This window comes from Passer montanus, unplaced genomic scaffold (assembly GCF_014805655.1).
Source record: "Passer montanus isolate IOZ18808 unplaced genomic scaffold, ASM1480565v1 scaffold40, whole genome shotgun sequence".
NCBI lineage: Eukaryota > Metazoa > Chordata > Aves > Passeriformes > Passeridae > Passer > Passer montanus.
The window spans coordinates 4,883,712-4,901,540 of record NW_024368819.1 but is presented as its reverse complement, the minus strand read 5'-3'; the positions used below and the strand labels follow the sequence as shown (position 1 = coordinate 4,901,540).

At 39.0% G+C, this 17,829-nt stretch overlaps 2 protein-coding genes across 7 annotated transcripts in view; one reads left to right on the top strand and one right to left on the bottom strand.

Moving 5' to 3' along the window:
• PRKN (parkin RBR E3 ubiquitin protein ligase) overlaps positions 1-3,305 on the bottom strand; it is a 687,026-nt gene extending 683,721 nt beyond the window's left edge. Inside the window, exon 1 of the mRNA XM_039718871.1 lies at positions 3,170-3,305. Coding sequence (XP_039574805.1) covers positions 3,170-3,176 — 7 coding nt within the window. The 5' untranslated portion in view covers positions 3,177-3,305. The remainder of the gene's footprint in view (positions 1-3,169) is intronic.
• A 73-nt stretch (positions 3,306-3,378) lies between these two features.
• The window catches only part of PACRG (parkin coregulated), a 214,331-nt gene continuing 199,880 nt past the window's right edge, over positions 3,379-17,829 (top strand). Inside the window, exons 1-2 of one of the 6 annotated variants that reach the window (XM_039718874.1) lie at positions 3,379-3,489; positions 3,961-4,146. In XM_039718874.1, coding sequence (XP_039574808.1) covers positions 4,003-4,146 — 144 coding nt within the window. In that variant the 5' untranslated portion in view covers positions 3,379-3,489; positions 3,961-4,002. The other 5 variants (XM_039718873.1, XM_039718876.1, XM_039718877.1 and 2 more) reach the window with 5 other exon arrangements.

Here is a 17,829-nt window from a genome sequence, read left to right as displayed (position 1 = left end):
TTAATTTCTACCCTTAAGTTCACTGTCATCAAATTCAATATTTGAGTGATAGCTGGAGAACTCAAATGATTCTTTGTCTCTAGTTATCTTAAGAGAATTTGGAATATCATGGCAAATATTTCAGTTATTTCCATATGCTTCAAAAAACAACTTTGGTGCTACAATTTCTCCTGGGACAAGCTTTAACAATATTAATGTAGACATGAACATGCTGGTTAAGAAAAATGATGCAACACAAGAGCTACAGCTTAAAAGCCAGTTTAGTACAATCAGGCAGGTTTCAGTCTGCTTCAAAAAGTGAACAATAATTCTTTCTCCATCTTGTCCAGGCTCAAGAATAAAACAGGCAAAAGGATACCAATGCATTTTTCTACATCAGATAAACCTGATGGATTTTTATCCTTATTTTGTAAGATCATCCATCTTTATATTATTTTAGCACTGATCAAAATATAGGACTGGGACAGTCATGAACTACAACATCTGGAAACTGACTAAGAAATAGATCAGCCAATCCAACTGCAGGTTGTCACTTCCACTAACACCAGTTTTCAGCTGATCCAATGGTAAGCAAATAAATAAAATAAAGAATAAACTTAAAAAACTCACCTTGAACAACTCCCCAAACCTACCATGCCCCTAAGCAGAGCTATGACAAGCTATGTCACTTAACTAGCTCAGTCCAGATTCAAATTACTATGTAAAGAACCTGAATGTGCACAAGTCTATATTACCTGGTCTGTGAGAAACAAACAGAAAAAAGAAAGAAGATAGAAAATTTAAAAATCAATTAAAGGAATTATCATGTGTACAAGTATATTATGGCATTAACTTATGAGGACATAAGACATTTCTAGAGATATGAAACTGTGAATAGTTTTGGAAAATATACCATGTGTTTCACAGAAAAAAATTCTTTTGAATACTCAGGTTAAAAAATGGGCAGATGATTATCTCACCCTTGCCCTCCTGCCCCCAAATTTTTATACGGCATTCCCAGCTCGCAAGCGTTGAGGAGAGTTTCACAAATTCTCAAAGCAGGATATTGGACTGGGTCTCCACGTCACACAGTTTGAAGAAAATTCTTTTATTTCTGGGGGGTGGGGGAGGGTGTCATGATTTTGGCTGGGATAGAGTTAATTTCTCTTAGCAGGTGGTCCAATGCTGCATCTCAAATTTAGTATGAGAATAAGGTTTATAACACACTGATGTTTCAGTTGTTGCTAAACAGTGCTTAGCCCAAATCAAGGACTTTCCAGTTTTCCATGCTCTGTCAGTGAGGAGGTGCATCAGAAACTGGGAGACAGCTGACTCAAAATGGCCACAGGGATATTCCACACCACACTGGTGGGAGTTGGTCTGGAGGAAGGGCTGGGCATTGGTCAGTGACCAGTGAGCAATTTTATTCTGCGTCCCTTGTTTCTCTTGGGTTTTATTCCTCTCTCTCATTTTCGTTACTATTATCATCATCATTAGCATTTATCAGTATTTTTATTACTCTGTTTCAATTATTAAACTGTTCTTATTTTGCCTGCTGCTAGGCAAGGGAGGAGGGGCTGAGCCAGAGGCTGTGTGGTACTCAGCTGCCAGCTGGGGTTAAACCAGGGCAGCTCCAACTCATGTAAAGCTGCGTTTTTAAATTTGCAACTAATTGGTCTGTACATTTCATAATCAATATTCACAAATGTTTCCGTCTGCCACAGTGAAAATAAAATTATCATTCCTCAGTCATGTAGCATTTATATTCATGAGCAGTAAGTAAATATTTAGATTTCAGTGTGAAGCTAGAGGCATCAGCTCTGTAACCACACGGGCAGTCCCTTAGGTACACTCCACTTACTTTTCTGAAGGATTCAAAAACAAACACACACTGCAGTTCTGCAAACACATGTATTTTACATACTACAGCAATACATCAGATCAGCAGATGACATTGTAAAATAAAAGCACCCGACCCTCTGTGCTTTGCTTAAGCCAAGACTTAAATTTAAAATGTTCTCTACCACATCAGATAGAAGTAGCTCAAATTACAAAGTCCTATAAGAAAAATTCCACAACTAGGAAGAGATCATTTGCATTAATATGTATACAGAGTGAAAATACCAGACAACTGTTTATTATCTTCTTTTTAGCTTTAGCAAAGGTGAAAGAACATTAGCTATACACCTGCAATCATATACTGCTACGAAAAAAAAATGAATGCTTGAAAGACCCACAGCATTCTTGTAAAAAAAACCAATAAATATTTTCACAACTAAATGCACAGTTTTCAACTTGATAAGATCTTAAGTAGACAGCAACTATGACACCAATACTGATGATAAAACAGCAAGCCCGGGGACAGCAAAAAGTTGCTAAAATGCATGTGCATCCACTACATTTTATAGGTTTTAATTTAAATAATTCTCAAAACTGAGTAAGTAAAAGCAAGATGAAATGTGTAATAAATAGGAAAGCTACAAAACGGATCCCGTAATTCTGAACTCCCCAGGTATGGATTAATCTTTCAAGGAAGAGAGGAAAATCCACTGCTGAAACAACCGAGTCACGCTTGGCAGCAGCACTGGATGGCACAGAAAGCAGCTCAAGGACCAAAGGGTCACACCCCCAACACCAGGAGGTGTCAAAAGTTTCTTCTTTTGCAGGTCGCCACCAGGAACCGCGCCAGACTAATAACACGTATTCATGCTGGCAAGGCCAAAAAAAAGTTCGCCGATCGCACAAACCCTGCCGAGAAGCATTTACAATATACTGAGAAAGAATAAAAAGCGATTTAAAAACGACCTCAGTCACAAGGCCCGGCCAGACTTTTTGCCCCTCTCCTGCGGGTAAACCAGGCGGGCAGTGCCCCTTCCCAGCACTCTGGCCCCCGCGGCTCCTGCAGGTGGTTAACACCGAGGCGCTTTAAGCAGCGGGCGCAGACCGAGGGCAGCCCCAGCCCGCCCCGCCCTGCCGAGGCACCGGGGGAGACGGGCGGGAGCCGAGGCGACCCGAGCCATTCCCCGGGGCCGCGGACGCGACAGCAGAGGCGACAACAGCAGAGGGGACCACAGCAGCGGCCGCGGCGGCAGCAGCGCGGGGGCCGGAAGGCGAGGGGCGGGCAGGAAAGGGAAGGAAAGGGAAGGAAAGGGCGGACCCGCATCCGGGCGCGCCTGACGCGCTCACTCACCGATCATGGCGGCGGCGGGAGGGGGGCGGCGCGTGCACGCGCGCGCACGTGCCGGCCGCGCCCCCCGCTCGAGCGCTTCCCCCCGCAGCCGCTCTGGGGGGTCGCGCGACCGCGGGCGGAGGGGTGGGCCGGCCCTGAACGCGCATGCGCCTCAGTGAGGGAGGTGGAGGCGCACGCTGGGCTCTCTGGGTAGCGTAGTTCCTGGCCGGCTCACACCCGCACACGCTCTTCGCGCGTCATCGCCTCACCTTTCCCCCACACACCGCTAATGACTTTCTCGTTAATTGCTGTCCGCCGCCCCGGTGTACGCTGCACCGGGGGTAGGTACAGCTGTGCGGGACCGGGCGGTGCCGACGGGGTTACCCGCGATCGCCCCGCCGCTCCCCCGGCGGGTTGTTGACGCGTTGCCTGGCGACGGCCGCGCGGCCGGGGGAGCGCGCGCGCCGGCAGGTGCCCAACCGAGCCCGAGAGGGACCCGCAGGGCCCGAGGCGGAGGGGAGACAGCGGAGGGGAGACAGCGGCGGGCGGGCGGGCGGGGGCGAGGACGCCCCGGGGGACAAGGACATCAGGTGGTGATGCAGGGCTGGACGCGGCGGAGTGCGGGGGGGACGAGCTGGGAGGATGCCGAAGGGGGCTGGGGGCGGGGGGCAGGCAAAGGGGGCCTGTGAGGGGCGCGGGAGGCGCGGCACGGCCCGTGAGGATGCCGCTGGCTGTGGAGGGAGCGAAGCTGGACCTGCTGCCTGCTCTGAGGCGCCGGGCTCGGGACGCTGATGTGCGCTTGTTTTTTCCAGTCCGTTATTTGCATCTGGTCCGTCGTGGGCGCCGGTGGGGAGATGGTAATGGAGGAGGGGCGTCCGGGTCCCTCAAAACCCGCCGGTGACAGGCGGCCCCAGCGGCGGGAGAAGAAGGACCAGCAGCAGGACAAGCAGCAGGCCTGTGAGGGTTTCAGTATTAAAGCCATGATGAAAAACAGCGTGGTATGTTTGCTGCTAGCATAGAGGTGGTACTAATTAACTCAACTTGTCCAAGAAGCATAGCAAGTTAGAGCTATAAAACATGTCTGGAAGGTGTGCAAGTTGCTAATGCCTTATCTGGAGTTTGCTGGTTGCTGAAATTACCCTCAGACTTTGCAATAGTATTACCGCAAGTGCAGTAATCATCTCTGTGCCTGTGGGAGTTGTGATGCTTTCACCAAGTGCTTTACTTTGGTGCCACAAGTTTGGGGTTTTTTTGTTTTTGGGGGGTTTTTTGTATGGTTTTGTGTTAGAAATGCACATCCTGTTAAAGTGTCAGCCTGTGGAATTGTGTGTGAGGCTTAATGCCTCCCACTCAGCAAAATGCTGTCAAGTGGTAAGGCAGTATTTCTCAAAAGTTTTAATACACTGGCATAGTGTATAAAATTGGTGTGAATGTCACATAGGATTGCGGAGATCTGGAAAATAGATGAGTAGATTTCTTAAAACAAGCTTGGAAATATAACGAAAAGCTTCCACACTATCTAGGAGAATACTAAACAAACAAACGTTAGTTCTCCAACTCGTAGTTCAAAGACAGAAATCGATCCAACAAGTCACAGTCACAATTTCTAATTGTGAACTTGGAGGCTTGGGAGTTAAAATAGTATTGTAAAGGCCCTTCAAATCTCTTTATTCTGTCTTATTTGTATACCTTTTTCAGAATTTAGGAGTTAAAAAGCTTCAACTAGTACAGAGTAGAGATGTTCAGCATGTGAGTGGATGAGGTAATATTACCATACATCTCTGCCTAAACTCCTGAATTGTATTCTTCATTTGGACACAGTTCAAGGTGTTAGCAAAGGCTTGAGTCCTCAAGGGTTTTTTTAAATCTAGAGTATTCTGACAGCTGTTATGAAATACATTATTTCTCATTGTTTTGCTGAAGTGATCTTCCTGGTGCAGTCTCTCTGATGTTGTTTTCTGCAAGAACATCCTCTTAAAAACCCAAACAAGCATGTCTTTAAAGAAATGTTAAATAGAGTAAAAGTTGTAGACTTTTACTAAATGCTAAAAAAAAAAGCTAAAAAGCTTTCTCCTAATTAGTAAAACTACAACATATTTCACCTTACTTGGAAAAACACAAGGTGAACATGACCAAAAAATCCCTTTGTTTTAAAGATGGCTTGGTTTGTTTGATTTTATTCTAGCAATGCATGGAATGAACTATAATACTTCAGCAGCCTTTAGGATTAATTTTTAAAATATGTTTCCTGTTCTCTGGAAAAAATTCAACTAATGGATATTTGCACATGGTTGTTTACACCTACATATGTAGAAGATGATTTTGTCTAGAAGAATCAGCCATTTCGGTGGAGTTTGAGAAATACATATTTAATTTTAAAAAAGGAACTGTGACTTGTGAAAATAACTAACTATGAGTTTAATCAGAATTCAGGTTTGCTTTTAAATATTTATAGAATATTAACTTTTATGGCTGCATTTCTAACTTCCTAAACATGAACAGAACATTCAATCATGTGATACTGTCATTAAGCAACTGCACACAGGTAAATCTGCTGCCTTTGCAGCTACTCACAGAATAACAGATATTGTTTTCTTTGTCATGGACATCTGGAAATCATCTAACCCAACTTCCCACTTGAAGTGGGCCTGTCACCAACACTCAGATCAGGTCAGTGATGGTTTTCCTAGCTAAACTGTGAAACCTCCTAACATCAGGAATTGCCTGACCCCTCTGGGCAACGTGTTTCATTTCTGCCCTGCTCACCTGCCCCCTTGCCTGCTGTCTCAGCCTGTCAGAGCTCAGGTTCACAGTGTTCTGACCTGCTGCACACGTTCTACTCATAACTGGGTTGGAAGCTCTGAAACTCTTAGTGGTCTTGGGAGATTCAGAGTGCCGGGGCTCTGTTTTGGAAAAGCTCCACCTGCGGTCAGGCAGCCACCAGAATAATTTCCAGTTGCTGTGCAAAAAATGAATATCTCAGTGCCATGCTGTCTGTGCAGAAATGGGAGTTGCTTTTTACCTATCCAACTACTTTTTAAATGGAGCTTTAGATTTATTAAGTACTCACTTGTCAGAGGTTGACATCATTGATGAAGTTCTCATGGAAGGCTTGGGAGTTGACTGGAGGGCTGAAAGCACAGCAGGAATATCTAGTTACAACGTGGTAATTCTTTTTGTTAACAGCATGATAAGGCATAGGGTTAAACGTATTTGGCATCTCCAGGTCAAACAATGAGGTATTGATTAATAGCCTTTGGTGCAAGCATGTAGTTAGTCTTAAACTCTTAGTGTAGAGTCTTAACTGATTACCATTGTGCATATATGACTGTAAATATTGTAGTAAATGTTCCAGAATTCTTTTACATTATATGGGCAAAGAGTGTTCTACTAAGCTGTTTTTCATGACTGTTCCTGAATAAAGTCTTCTTTCATAGTCAGTAGTAAGTGCAGAAATTAAGTAGATACAGTATTTAAGACTTTTCTCAGCTCTCACTAAATCCAAAATTCGCTTAATGAAATACAATGCTTAAATATTCACCTAAAAATGTTCCTGAACTGAATAAAGTGTTTAAGTTATTCCAAAACTGTAAATTTATATAGCAGTTTAGATTAAAAGCAAGGTTCAATAAAGGTCTTCTATAATAACAAGCTACATTTACATTCTAATTGTTTTGTCCTCTGGTGGAATCAAGAATGTTATATGCTCTTACTTCAGAGGTAGTGCATGTAGAATTATGAATACAATAAAAAAATAATGTATAGACTAGCCTGTATAGAAGTGTCTGAACGTGAATGTGGACAGCGGGACGATATTTTGGTTCACTTCTGATCCTCTCTAGATTATGTTTTCCTATTTTCTGCAACTCTAAAGAAGAGAATAAAGTGTTAGTATTCCACTTTTCTGTAATGCACCAGTGGTAAAAGCACTTTTTCAAGGACAGGATTCATTTTTGTACTTAAAAGAAACAGTAGAAAGATAATTCCTGTCTATCAACTTTTATAAGATTACTGTTACATTCATGTGTTCTATGACATCAGTCAGAAACTGCCTTCAGGAACAGGCCACAGGGATAGAATGAGAAGGTTTACTAGATGGTCTTAGAAAGGAAGGGGTGCTAAAACTTCTTTCTGGATTTCTAAAACCAAAGCAGCTATTCAGCCTTAGAGACTCTTAGCTATGTATAGGGCGCAGCTTTCATCTCCTAAAAAAAGTGTAATTGCTCTTAAGCAGAAAAATGGTTATTTATATTGCAGCTCTGGATTTTCATTCTTCTGTTCTGCATTTAGGAATCTGCAGTCTGTATGTATTGGGATGGGTTCTCAATGTTTGTACTTTAAACACTTCTCTCAAGCCATCTTCAGTAATGTGTGTTGTGAAGGGCTTTCTTACCCTTTACCATTTGGTTATAACTCATAAAAGTTATAATCTCATTATAACTCAGCAAAAGTTTCATTTTAACCCTGATGTGATTTGTTTGTGATCTGAAATTTGTGATTTGTCGTTATATTTATATTCATCCACACTGTGTAACCAAGACTACTTTCGTTGTTTACCTTGTAGCAGTCAAAGTTTCTGATTTGATTTTGAGGCTATAGGAAAGAATATGAGAAATAACTTGTATCTTTTGATTATAACAGCTAATTTATTGGAAAAAACTATGTGTTTTGGGGCAAATAGATGTCAAGTTAGAGTGTTTTGATAAATGTATATTGAGAAGTAGCACATCTGTCTTGGAGAAACTTCTCCAGTTTAACAATAGCAATTGTGTACAATCTACAAGTACACTTCAGTGAACACTGTGAGACAATTTAAACTGCCAGTGCTCTGGAAGGCAATCCCATCTTCTTCCTTTCAGGCTTTTTAGTGCTGCTGCCTGTTGTTGTGTCCTCATTTGTACAATGTTGGCTGCTCAGAGAACTCATCCTGCTGAAAATACTCCAGCCTGTTAAAGCTCAGAGTGTTGAACTGCTGTCTGTGGCATTGAGGCAAGCAAGGCTTCTGCTTTAACAAGGTTCATCTATCTGTTTTGCCCTTCTCCCTGTCCTGACTGCATGCTTCCATCTCTCCTATTGCACTGACACTGTTTTTTCTTGTAAATATAGAGTAAGTTGGATCAGCTGTAACAGCTCTTAAGTTAATATATGCAATGAGAAGAGAAGCAGGAGAATGTCAGCACAAGCTGTGTGTGGGGGAATGTGTCCTCTTGGCAACATTGCAGTCTTAACTCATTTAAAATCAGTATGATGCTGAGTTCTAGCAGGGTAATTCCATAGGCATTTACAGCAGCATGAACTTGCACCACAATTGAAAGGTGTTGTTTTCATCCCTGAACATTTATTCTTTGTGCAATATGAACTTTTGTATGGCTTTGCAGTGAAATGGACAGGGGCCCTGGTTAAACCTAGATTAGAAGCAGCTCAACTTTTTTTTTTTTTAAATTTAATGGCATTTTAATAGATTTGACATACACATTGAAAACAGTATAAACTCACAAAAGTTGTCACTGCTACAGCCCTGCCTGTGTCTTCTGCCTGTTCGTACCTTCTCCTTTGTGCCAGTACACAGTCATCCCACTGGATTGATGAGGCACTTCAGTTGCATTAGGTTCAAACATTAAAGGCTTCAACACAAGGAGGTTTTTATTTCCCCTCATAAGGTTAGATTCCTTTCCAATTCCATGCTCGTCTTTACTGTAATGACCTCTTTCATAGTATAATGTAAAAGCAGAATATACAGAAAAAATACTAATGCTTAAGACTGTAATTTCCTCAGAAAGCTTCTATTGCATATTATGTTTTCAGCTATAACCTAGATGGCTCAATCATACTGCTCTTATTTTAAAATATTTCAAAGTCAGCACTTTATTTTTGTGAATGTGGTGAAAGGTTGATATTGTTCATAGTTGCAGTGAGGATGAAAAGATCACTTTCTTACCATAAGCGTGAAGAAATCATGCTGCTTCAATTACGAAAATTTGTTGCACATTTGAATCTCTAGTAAATCTTCTCTTCTAATTCACTCATATGACTTAAAATAGTTAATAAGTAAATTATCGGTTAGACTGTTTTCTGGTTTGATTGACAATCCTTGTCTTAAATCACTTCATTTGACTCATTATATTTTACACAGAAAAAGACCTTGGGAGGTTTTACTTTTCATGTTTAGAGAAGGCAAAAATGAATTGATTTTAGAACATTATGGCAGTGCTTTTTCAAAACTCCTCTACTAAGTACTTTTTATGAATTAATGAATAAAATATTCTAACTGGAAATAGTTACATAGATAGTTGTCAAATTCTGTCAATTCTTGCATAGGAATTAAACTACTTTAAACTTTGCAAACTATTAACAGATTTCATGCGAGTTACAATCCTGCAGTGCTCTGAGTATATGGGTATCTTCATCTCTTGTTTCTCTGAATGAAGACAGCATTTTTCAGTTCTGAAATTTTTTTACTGCAAATGTAGGAATTTGGAACAAATTATTAAACTGTAGTTAATAAGAACAGTCTCCCATGATTTTAAGCTGTCAACTTGCTGTATAGGGAATTATCTAAAATCAGCATTTCCTACATGCAGCTGAGTATGCCTCTGGAGCCAACCAGAAAATGTGAAAGAGATGAGGAAGAATGCATCTACCATACACCCTTCTTAGTAGTAAGTCTCCAGAATAGTTTCCAAAGAAATGGACACATATCTACATGTTCTTTCTTTTAACTTGGTATCTTCAATTTAATTCAAGAAAAATCCTGTGCTCCGTGAAGGCTTCAGCCTTTGTTTTAGTCTTCTCCCTAGTTATTTGACTGGGAGTGCTCTGGAATGCTACCTGAAGTGAGTTGAACGAAGAGCCAGCAAGGGAGGGTTCTGGAGTTCATGTTGCAGGAGGAGAGGCTGAGGGGAAAGGTATTTCAGCCTGGAAAAAAGAAAGCTACCCGGATATCTCATGGTATCATGTCTTAACAGACCTAGTGACCCAATAGCTGTGAGAAAGCTGTCAGGAAGAAAAAGCCAGTCACTTTTTCAGGAAGAAAAAGCCATCACTCTAGTGATGTCCTCTAGGGAGGACAAGACGTGTGTTGAAGTAAGGTGTTCATGATGGTGAAAAGGTTTTTAACAATGAGGATAGTCAAGCAGTGTATCAGGTTTCCCAGAGCTGTGCAGTCTTCTTGGAGATTTTCAGGACTCAAATGGAAAAAAGCCCTAAACAACCTGTTCTGAGATAACCACGCTTGGAGAAAGAGATTAAATTGGAAACTTCTTGGGGTGATTTTCAACCTGAATTTTCCCATGATTTTGCATCTTCCATATTTTGGTTGGTTGTGGTGACTCCATGGCTTTGCTGCTGCTAAGGTCAGAAAATTTAGTGATGACTAATTTATTTTCTATTTGGTCAAGAAAAAAGGCACTTGAAGGTTTTTGCTTTAATAAATCTGCTGCTTTTCTGTGGAGAAAGAAGATGTGGAGGGGGCAATAAACATAACTCCATTCTGACCCTCAGAAAAACTATATAACACCATATTGTTCCAGTGAACTGCATCATAAACCTCAGGCTGGCTTTCTGAATACAATTGAGGAAGCCTGCATCAGTGCTTATTAGCAGTAGCATGTGCTGATTAGATGAGTTGAGCTGCAGCTAATTCTTCTTATATAGTCTGCTGCAAGTGTGCAGGGAGTGCTGCTGCCAAGTATGCAATGAATGCTTCAAGGAATTGGAGCAGCTGGCCATGTCGGTAGCTGTCAGCTTCTGGATGCTGTCCCTTGTCTCACAGTCTCCTCTTGTCACTGCTAAAACTTAAATAACACTGGAAGCTTTAAGTGGGTGAAGGACACAGGAGATGTAGCTCAGTGGCATGTGCATTAGGAAGAGGAGTGAAGAAACAGAAAAGGATCCGAATGTGACTCCCTAAAGTGAGGACCTAGGTGATTGCTAACACAGTATGACTTTTCCTGTGGCTGTGTTCCCAGACTTTCCAAGCAGAGTGTGCTGAAGTCTGTACCATGGAAATGAAATTTTTCCTTCTTTCCGTAACTGATACTTCGGGTAATACATATGCATAGTCCATCTTTAACTTGGACTATGCTTGTATATTACCTGAGACTTTTGAAGGTCAGAGAGGTTTCATTTTTTTCTTGAAGTTTTCCTAACCATTTTGAAATGAAAATTATTGTGAAGTCAAAAAAAAAAATTGTAGCAAACAATACTACTGGTACATTGATAAAATTTCTAGACAGTGTCACAGACAAGCTACCGTGAAAGACTGACTGGTTCTTCCTAGCAGTACCTGATTCTTCTATATACTTGACATCCATATAAACAGTTTGGCATAGATTTTCATTTTCATAGCATAGTTAAATAATTTTTGCTGGAAAATTTACTGAGCTCTGATGACTTCGTTTCTTATGTAAAATATATGTCAGATAAGATAAAATTATAACTTCCTTCATGGGGTCACAATGTGCTGAAGGCTAAATCATGGAATCCTGTGTTTAGTAGTTGTGCTCTGATGCTGTAGATACATTACAAATATAATGTTTCTTGTAGTTGCAATTTTTGAACTTTTATGAGTGAATTGAGAGGATGCCTGCAAATAAAATAATTGCTCCTGAGAGCAATTTAATTCTAGTCAGACTTCCTGTGAAATTTCTGTTGGGCCTCTTCTCTGAACAAAACAGGATTCTGATGTGATAATAAAACTTGCCTTAATTTTCATACATTTGTGATGGTCTGTTTTAATGTAAGATTTTTCTTTTTAAAAAATTACTCTTCACCTATCTTTCTGTAATGGATGATGCCAAGATCTTGATAGCAAGAGTAAATACTGATTTGTTTTCAGTTTCATAATAGGAGTATGTCATTAAGTTGACTAGGATCCAGACTAGCTTTGTTTGGTGGGGCTTGGTTTTTGGTTGATTCAATTTCTTTGTATAATGAAACGCTTTTTAAACAAATGTATACTGCAGTAAGTACAAAAATGCTGCACAACATGACAAAGTTAAAACATAAAACATATCATAACAATATCTGTGCAATGAAAACCCTTGAAGCAAGCATGGCATACTGCTAACTTCTTGCATAACAAGCAGCTGAAGGCAGAACACATCTTGAAAGTTATGTTTGAGGCCGATTTTATTGGTCAGAAGCATATTAATGAGAATTGGTGTGGTTAGTAGGCATACATAGCATTCTGCACAAAAACTGATCTAAATCCAAATCAGAGGGTACACTGTTTTCTTGCCTGTCTTATGCACGTAGTCATTGGTTTGCCATCATCACATGAGCATTTTTAATAATTTTTGTCTGGCTCTGCATCTCATTATAATATGAAAGAACTACTTCTGCATAAGTTGTTTGGACTTACTAAGTGTTCTTGAAAATATCTGTAGGTATTAGGTCCTCTAAGTTTAGTAGATTTTTCATTCTTTCAGTAATTGTTAGATAGGAATTCTTTTCTGTTATTTCCATGTAAGATTTGTCTTAATGACAGCTGTATTATTAAGCCCTTGATTTATGGAATGAAATGTTATCTCCTGGATTATTTTTTTTTATACTTAAGGAAGTGAGGAAAACCCCATGGAAGGAGAATTTATGCAAGGGAGTGAGTGTGCAAGGGCTTGTGGGCAAGGAACATCCTGGCTAAAGAGTTTTAGGGTGCAAGGATCTGTGCAAGACTGGGATTCTTCAAAATCATGCATTTGAAGCTGGTGTGTGCCCATAATGCATTCTCCCACTCCTGGATGCTCCACTGAGTGTGGCCATCACAGACCCCTTTTTAAAACAGTATGTAAGAGGTCTTCTAAAAAATCAGAAGCTTTGGATTTAGTTTGCTTTCCTGATAAGTCTTGGTGCATAGAATTAGGGGACATACCTAATGATCAATGTTTCCTGTTTCAAGGCTAATAATTATATACTTACTAGAAAAGACAAGTTGTCTACATTTAAATCTTTGGAAAAAATAAAATATTCCCTGACTTATTTTACAGTCCTATTGCTGATGTTTTAACATCACATTATTGCTTTGTATTGGATATTTTCTCAGATAAAACTGTTTAACTGTTTAGGAAAAGGTGCATGCATACTTTTGCTGACATTATTTTAGAGCCAGAATTTGATAAACCTTTTTTTTTCCACAGAGGTTGAAAACTTACATTCTTACTTCCCAAAGTAGGTCTATTGATCTCTCTCTTCCTGCACTCATCTGCTATTTGTGTTCACCTTTTCTCTGGCTTTATTTACTTCTCCTCCAGATGGTGTCTGTTTTTATATCACAGGATTTCCCTTGCAGTAATGTTCATCAGCTGGGTGTTTGCGGGGAAGGCAGTTCCGCATGGGAAGAAAACTTCTAGAGACCACAAAGCTTATACCCAGGTCTTATTAGAATCCCCCATATGATAATTTCTACTGGGAAAAAAAAAAAAACCTCAAAGGAATGAGCTTATTATAATTTGGAATTCAAGTTTTGTAAGGCATGACTGAGAAATATTTTTCATGGGAAGTATACATGTATTAGCTGATTTTTTAATATTTTTATACAGTGTTTTACTATCTCATGCCCCTCTAATTTGTGTGTCCTTCATTTAATTAATCAGGCTTTATATTAATAGTTAAAGGTCAGAGGAACAATTACTAGAACTTGATTTCATCTCCTCTGTAATGCAGTCTGTCAAACTCAGAAAGTGATTTCTGTATATAATATGTAACCTCTGGTTGTGCTAGGAGATACGTTGGGTTTTTTTAGAAACTAAAGCAACCCAAAGGTAATAGTGGTGTCAGAGTCTGTTTTATCTCTAAATTATGCCAAAGCTTAACTTATCCAATGCAATGCTATTAGAAATTTGGAGTTCATACCCATATGAATTTGTCACACATTAGTTAAATTTCACTGTGCAAATATTATAGATTGAAACAACTACTTAGAGAGACATACTGTTCTTAAAAATCCACAAAAGTAACATTTTAGCATACTTCTGCCTTCTACTTAAAATCTGTGTAAGTCATGATTATTTTATGAGCCTCTAGTATGCCTTTGGACATATTCAGGATGTATAAATTTTAAGATTTTATTTGATAGCTTCTCAAGGATTTCAGTCATCCAGTTGTTCATCTAGTATGAAGAATTCATAGTGCATTAAAATTGTGTGACATCCATCACTTTAATTTTAAAATGTAAAGTTCCAGTGTATCAATAAGAAATCAATGAGTTATGCATTTAAGATTGCAGGTGATTTCACAAACTCTTCTGTCTGCTGTTATCTGACAAAAGAACCTTTATAATTGAAACGTTAACTGAGTGCCAGCCATTGACAATGCTGTGCCTGTCAATAGCATACAGTGTTCAGACCTTTGGGTGTAAATTTTATTGAAGAAACTACTGGGTTTTAACGCATTTGGTTTTGTTTGGATTGTCATTTTTCCTTTTCCCTGACACCAGATAAAATTGAAATATTTTTCAGCTTACGTGAGAAAACAAACAATCCTTTACTAGTAATAGAACAATTCTCCCTCTATTGTACAATGTTCCATTAGACAGTAATAACAAAGTGTATATTGGGTGGAAATGTTAAAATATATTTGCAGAGCTAATTACAAAATTGCCATTAACAAATCAGTTAACTATAGATTTCTTCCCTCCATTTGATATTCATTTAATTGTTCTTTATCAGGTCACTGTTTGGTAGGATCTAGGTGATTATCCTCCTTATTTTATCATATTTATTCTTTTGCTTCTGGCAAGTGGAACACTTTGAGCTCTTGTTCCTTTATAGCATTAAATATTCTTCAGTTTTATTAGTTTTTAGTTAATCTCTTCAAAGATCGATAAAAAAAATCTTGCCTACGGGTGTTTGGCATGAATGTTTAGTCAACGACAAAGCTAAGCATTTCTGAGCAAAACGTTTGTTCTGATTGCCGAAACAGTTCCTCTGAGAGCTCCTTTAGCTGAGATATTCATAGGACCTTTTTCTGCTTGAAGTCACAGTTTAGACTTCCTACTTAGACTGAATGCAGATCAGCTGACTCCTAACTGAATACTCTTCCCAGTGGGCTGCAGGTAGAATCCCTTGTGTCAGTAGTTCTTTTGAAGCCTCCTCTGTGTCCCTAACACAGAAATTAACAAAATCATCACCTCTTGAGCTTGTATTCTATGTCCTAAATATGCAAAAGAAGACAATATTATTTAAGGGGACCTTCCTGAAAGCAGGTTTCTGTCTTCAGAAAATAATTTCACAGTCTGCATTTTTAGTAGTCGGTTACCTCACTTTTATAGTCTTGATTCAAGTATCTGAACTCCAAAGAGGAATAGAAATTCATATACATCCCTATATTCAGGGTTGTGTAGGTATTCAGCATGTCTGCCAGCACCTAAACATGCTGAAGTGTCTCATTCTCTTCACCAACAACAGAGGAGCCTGAGCTTAAAGCCTCATTTAGGCTCTGTGAATTTACCCTGACACTGGGGGATAGCATAAAAACTGATTGTGGGTTTGTACTGTGGGTAACTCAATGGGCCAAAAGCTTTTCATTAAGCATCTAGAAAATGCTATAAGGTAAATATTAAGTTATTACCTAGTGGGCATTTAAAAAACATTCCACTTAATGTAATATGCTCATTATATGAAGGAATTCTGTAATCCTCTGTCGTATACTGTTTACTTTAGCCTATATTTTTAGGCTTCTTTATACTTTGTTTTTCCAGTCTATTTCCCTATTTTCTTGATCCCTGTCTAACTGACAGCTTTAGATGTATATTAACTTTACATCAGGGTCCCATAGACCCACTCTAAGAGACAGAGTAGTTCACAAGGTATCCATTAAGGAGCTATTATTGTGTCTTGTTTTCTTGCAAGTTACAAACTGTCTGATCAAAATTATCATTTTGGATCATGTTTTTCCAAAGAAAGGAAATAAGATGTGTTTTTAAGGGAGATCTTCAAAAATATTGTCATGGTTCTTGTGTTTTCAAAAGGACTCTCTAGAGCCACATAAAATTTGCAGCCTAACCATGGAAGATTATGCTACTATATGAAAAAAACCCACAAAGTGAAAATAAGCTACTGCACTAGGTGCCAGTTATTCAAACTAACAAAGCCTGATATCCTGCAGGGTTTTGTTTTGGTTGTTTTGGGGTTTTTTTGGTGTTTTTTTATTGTTAATTAGTATAAAAATGAAGATTATGCTACTATATGAAAAAAACCCACAAAGTGAAAATAAGCTACTGCACTAGGTGCCAGTTATTCAAACTAACAAAGCCTGATATCCAGCAGGGTTTTGTTTAGGTTGTTTTTGGTGGTTTCTTTCCCTGGTTAATTACTACAAAAATTAAACTTCTTTTGCTTTTTAATACAATGTTTGGTGTCTAGTAACATGACAAGCCTCTTGTTTGGATCACCCTTGTCTGTTTCCCATTATTTCCAAAACACAAGTTTAGCTGTTCATGTGTGAAACTGCCATTTCCTCAGATGCAGTTTGAAATGACCAACAAATGGTCATCTTTAGGAGTGAAGGCAGGCAAATGTACACACAGCATGAATGTGTAAGCCCTGTTTCCTCATGAAGGTGTTCTAGAAATTGTACGCATACCCATTCACCATGAGAAGGGATGGAATTACAAAGGAACTAAATAAAATGGCAATATCACAAATGAATCAGGCAATCAAGGAAAATATTGAGTTGCTTTCAGTCAGAAGCCATTTTTTGAAGATGAAAACTTAATAACTGAGTTACATAATTTCATTGTGAAAATGAACAGTCTCTCTCAGAGCCTGGACTTCAGTATTGGACTACAAGAATGTTAGTGACTTTGGTATTTTTCCAGTGAACTGGCTGGTACCAGCAAAGTTGATGACAGGGGCCTCGGCAGCATTTCTTGTAGAGTCAGAATATCTGAAGCAGATCCTTTTTGAACTTCACTAGTAAGCAGAAGATATTTTCATACAGTGGCAGAGGAGAAATTTCTCACTTCCTCATTGGTTCCCATGTTTAGCCTGTAGGAGTAATTTCATATAACTAAGGCTTCAAGAATCTGTCACTAAGTTTTGCAGTTAACCAGGAAGTATATTGTTGTTTGTTAGGTCCCATTGTTGAACCTCCTGATTTTAATGTTTTGGAAACATGAATTTAATGAAAATGTATAGCATTTTAGAAACATTTCTCAAATTTTACTAAATGTTTTCTGATACACAGTTAAAACACAGGAAGGTACTAATCACAGTAACCTGTCTAGTTTGCAAAGATTCCAGCTGCAAAGTTACCAGTAAGTCTAGGCATTGTAATGTACATCAAAGATTTTATTATATAAAAAATTGTGTAGTATTAGTGAAAAATGGCCTTGAGGCAGTAAGTTCTTAAAACAGAACTAAGTGGTAGATAAAAGGCAGATAGAGGGAACAATTGCTTTGTATAAGGCAAATATCTTTGTTCCCATGTGAGAAAAAGACCAAAATAATTTTAGCAATGCTCAGTAATAAAAAGTATGGTTTTATAATTTATGTTTATTATGAGTAAACATGTGAGATTAATGTGGGTTTGCTTTTTATGTAAGGGAAGGACAATTAATAACATGAAAATAGCACTTAATTTCCCAGATCTTATTCACCATTTGTATTTTGGGAAGGGTGATAAAATGAATTCTTCCAAGGATAGGCATTTTATGGAAAATTATCATTAGCTAATTTTGTTTTAGA